General features: G+C 37.5%; 1 protein-coding gene across 1 annotated transcript; it reads right to left on the bottom strand.

Annotated features, from left to right (window-relative positions):
* Positions 1 to 2,797: 2,797 nt before the first annotated feature.
* Positions 2,798 to 4,600, bottom strand: LOC141710635 (iridoid oxidase-like). Its single transcript, XM_074513193.1, has 2 exons — positions 3,652 to 4,600; positions 2,798 to 3,563 (listed from the first exon to the last, which is right to left on the bottom strand). The coding sequence occupies exons 1-2, from the start codon at positions 4,582 to 4,584 to the stop codon at positions 2,952 to 2,954; spliced, it is 1,545 nt and encodes a 514-aa protein (XP_074369294.1). The 5' UTR covers positions 4,585 to 4,600; the 3' UTR covers positions 2,798 to 2,951.
* Between the last annotated feature and the right edge of the window lie 211 nt (positions 4,601 to 4,811).

Raw genomic sequence — 4,811 nt, 5'->3', positions numbered from 1 at the left:
ATCTTCACATCTTCATTTGACTTGCCGATATCTCTGAGTTCTCTATATGCAGAAATGACTTATCGATATCTCCAATCTTCACACCTTCATTTGACTTGTTGATATCTCTAAGACTCCTCTAAGAGCCATTTTAGACTTCTCGATAAGTCATTCTGGACTTCTCAAATGACTTTTCTATGTTGCTTGATATGTGACTTGTCGATATCTTGACTTAAAACATTTTTCATAAAACAATTTTATTCAACTCCAAGTTTCTTCACTTTTCTTCGAGGCATGATCATGGTTTGATCTTTTTCCAGAGTTTATTTCTTAGCTTGAATCTGTTTACAGAAAAATACTTCAGTATAATCTTTTTACCTTTTTACAGACTCAAGAAATATAATATAAAATACAAAGCTGATTATCAAATAACTAAATCTTAGGGTTGTCAATGTGACTTAGTCTTGTTATTATATATGCATGTCTTGCACAACAAACCCCTACACTCGAAGATAACTCAAACTTGTATTACGTTTTCTCCATAATTCATATGGTGTCTTGTCCATGTATTTCAGAGGGACTCTATTCAGAAAATGGCAAGACGTATGTAGAGCCTCTCCGCACATGTACTTAGACAACCTAGAATTAATTAGCATACTATTAATCATATCTTTAAAAGTTATATTCTTTGGCTCTGCCACCCATTAGACTCAGGTGTAAATGGTGGAGTTACCTCATAAACTATACCATTGATTGCGCAAAATTCATTAAACAAGGTATTCGTATACTCACCACCTCTACGAGACCTCAAACGTTTAAGTACTTTGTCAGTTTGTGTTTCAGCTTCATTTAAAATATAATGAACTTATTTAGCGCTTCATCCTTATCAAATAAACATAACAATATCTATTTCAATCATCTATAAAGGTAATGAAATATCTACAGTGATCCTTAGTCAAAACATCACTGAATTCACATTTGTCATAGTGCACTATATCTAACAAGTCTGAATGCTTAACAACATTATGAAAATTTTCCTTATTTTTTTAGCAGGTACACACACTTGACATTTAGATTTCTTATCAGTAGCATGCTTTGGAATCAACTATAAATTCATCATATTCGTTAGAGCACCAAAATTTAAATGACCAAGTCGGGATTGCCATAAATCAGATGATTCAATACAATTAACAGATTGTGCAACACTATCATTAACAAAAATACCCAAAAGGGTTCAACATTTATTAAAAACAAACCATCAAACAAGTAACCCTTGCCAAAAAATGTACCAGTATGAGTAATCACTACTTTATTACAAGAAAGTTCAAAGCCATTCTTAACTAAACAACTTTCACTTATAATATTTCTACGAATAGAGGGAACATGATGCACTCTAGTAAGAGATAGAATACGCCCAGATGCAAACTTCAGGTCCACATTTCCTACTCCAAACACTTATACAGAACTAACATTTTCCATCATCATTGTCACTCTATGACTCTGTTGATAAGATACAAAAGTACTGATATCAGCACAAATATGCACATTAGCTCCAGTATCGATCAGCCACTCATGAGCAGATAAGTGGAAAGTAGTACATGGTTGTAAGTGACATACCCATCATTGGTTTCAGAGGCAACAACCTCACCAACAACCATGTTAGCTACATTCCCTTCAGTGGTTCCAAGTCCAAGCACAATATTTGCTTTAGCTACCACTCCAGCTTTTTTCTCTTTCTTAACAGGACAATCCTTGCTCCAATGACCAACCTGTCTACAAGACCAACATGATTTATTTGCCTTTGGTTTCTTAGCCTGATTCTTGTCAGGTTTAGTGTTAGCCTTCTTAGTGACTACCTTTTTTTTCCTACATTAACTACATTCACCTTCCAGCTCCCATGTTCAACAGGCATCACATGTCCTTATTTGGACTTGTGCTGCTCCTGCATATAGAATAAACATCGAGTAAGGTGTTCGCCAAAGCTGTCAAAATGGCTGCCATAGCCACCCCATCCTTCTAGGCCCATAAAGCATAAGCCTTAACAGATTCGTCCTTCTCTTGATCTAAAACAGGAGGATCATGCTGCACCACCAGCCATAGACCCTTAACAGTTAACCAGAGTTTCATTTTTTTCTGCCAACAAGAAAAAGAAACTCCACCACTGAATTTATCAGGCATACCCGATAAATCAATAGGTTGTGGGAAACAGTACATAGTCCAATCAATGGTGGACGCAGTAACACCAGAACCAGAGCAAGTCTCACCAGCCTTAGGAGCATCACTAGTTTCATTAACCGTCTTGTTAATTACACAATATAACAAATAATCTCTTCAAGATTGTTGGGAATATTACTATACGGGTAAAAATGTGGCAGTTATATATCACAAATTAATAAGAACATGCAAAAAAAACAAATAACGAAACAAATATGAATGCACAAATAATATATAATTAGAGACTGAATTAACAAGAATTTAGAGAAAATCACTAATGGGTAATTGAGTCTTCTTCTTTTTCAAAGAATATTATGTTGTCGGAAGTCTTGCCAGAAATCGGAGATCCAGTGCTTATATAAGCCGAAGGTCGGAAACAATCCGATTTTTTAACTTTGACCCGCGATTTATGACTAGGTTGATCCGATTTCACTCGGAAAACGTTTTTTCTTCCGATTTCATCATATTAGATTGGTTGCTTGCCGTATAACGATTAAGCGGCCAATTAATCGGCGAACTCGCCGATTTTTGCGATTCATAATTCGGCCGCTCTACAAATGTTTTATCCTGTCCTCAGTTTTATTGGAAACACTGTTATACGGGATACAGAGCTTGCTTGTTCTTACTTTTATTGGAAATGAAAACACTGGATACATAGTTAAAGAGAAAACAAACCGGGAGATAATTCAGCATTCCGCTAAATTTATACAGAACTAAAAAACATTACACCATGACCTTTAACCCTGAATAAAAACATATCACTGTAATCGTTTTTTGGGTATTGCTCTTAGAGGTACTAGCTTCCTCAGTGTAATTCCCATTCTCTCCCTCATGTCCATAGTCTCTGGAGTAGACGAAATATCAAGCTGCCAGTCAAATGACCATAGCAAAGTGGCTAAACAGAGGTGAAGTATTCGGTGCGCCAAATCCAAGCCCATGCATATCCTTCTTCCGGATCCAAATGGAATCATTTCGAAATTTTGCCCATTGTATTCTATAGTTGAGTCCAAAAACCTCTCAGGCTTGAACGACGAGGGATCTTCCCACACATCTGGATCCCTTCCAATTGCCCATGCATTCACAAAAACTTGAGTTCCTTTAGGTATGAGGTACCCCATGTAGTTGGTATCTTTCGTAGAATATCGTGGAAGTAGTAGAGGAAGTGCAGGATGTAATCTAAGAGTTTCTTTCACTACTGCCTGCAGATATGACAGTTTGTCGATGTCACTCTCCTTAATCTTTTTGTTTGGTCCTATCACACGATGAAGCTCTTCTTTGACCTTTTTCATTGTTTCAGGGCTGCGTAACAACTCTGCTAGCACCCATTCAATAGTGCTGCTTGTAGTTTCTGAGCCACCAAAGAACATTTCCTGCACGGTGAGGACTCATAAATTTTAGCAACCTTTTATTATTGTAGACCAATACGACTTATTGATATAATTACGATAGGCAGAGTACCAGTATGATAATAGATATGTTATGATCTGAAATCTTGTCATGCCACTCTTTGCCATCGCCTTTAAACTCCAAGAGCATATCTAGAAAATCTTTATTCGCCTTCTTAGAGTCTGATATATTCTGCTGAGACCTTTCTTTCACAAAGCTGGCTGCAAGATTAACAGCTATTCCCATGTCTTTCACCATGTTTTTCTTGATTCTTTGTGGATCCAGCCACTTTAAGAATGGCCAAAAATCAGCAACGTTAGGCTTACCAGCCCATACCATGACGTTATTCATTGCATTAAAGAACTCTTGTCCTTCTTTCGATTTTAAGTCAAAGAGATCTCTTGATAAAATCAAGTTACCGACCAAATTCAGAGCCATGAGAAATAACAAGTGGGGCAATTCCACCTCACCTGATCCTCCTAGACCAGGTGACGCAGCTGCCTCCTCTTCAATCCAATCCACCAGCCTGTCAATGAACTTCTCCCGTATCACAGTCGAATCATTAAGTCGTCTTTGAACTAAAAGCTCAGTGGAGAAGATCTTTCGCAGCATGCGCCAATATGCACCATATGGAGCAAAGCCTAATGATGCTTGGTCGAAGCTCCAGGCCGTCATTGCATCAGGAACCACGCGATTAGCATATGGAAGGTCATGGTTCTTGAAGAAGTCGGCCGCTGCATTGGCTGACTGTATAACCATGGTATTTACTGAACCAAGCTTTAGCCAAATAACAGGCCCGTATTTTGGCCGAAGGTTGTATAGTTTCTGGTGTGGCATTGTGCCAAGGAGGTAGAATATATTTCCGAAAATTGGCCAAGCTGGTGGCCCTGGTGGGATATTTCGGGCCATGCTATCCGTAGCCTTTTTGCATTTAAGCAGAAGAATAATAAGAACAGGAGCAAAAATGCCGGCACTTAGACAAACAAGTGAGATGTAGCTCTCCATTTCTAAACTTTGAAATATTTCCTCAAGTGTTTGAGGCTTCTACATTAGCATGGTGCTTTTATAGAACTCCGATGCTCTAGTCAAATTTGTATATACAGCTAGTGATGATAAAAAAAAAAAACTTTTCCCGCGCTTCCAAGTCATCAATAATATTAATATATTATTATCTTTGCTTTCATTATATTTTTGACATCCTTTTTACTAAAATTTACTACAACAATTATCAC

Source organism: Apium graveolens, chromosome 3 (assembly GCF_009905375.1).
Source record: "Apium graveolens cultivar Ventura chromosome 3, ASM990537v1, whole genome shotgun sequence".
Taxonomy (NCBI): Eukaryota; Viridiplantae; Streptophyta; class Magnoliopsida; order Apiales; family Apiaceae; genus Apium; species Apium graveolens.
The sequence above is the reverse complement of the archived record's forward strand: the minus strand, read 5'-3'. Positions and strand labels throughout refer to the sequence as shown.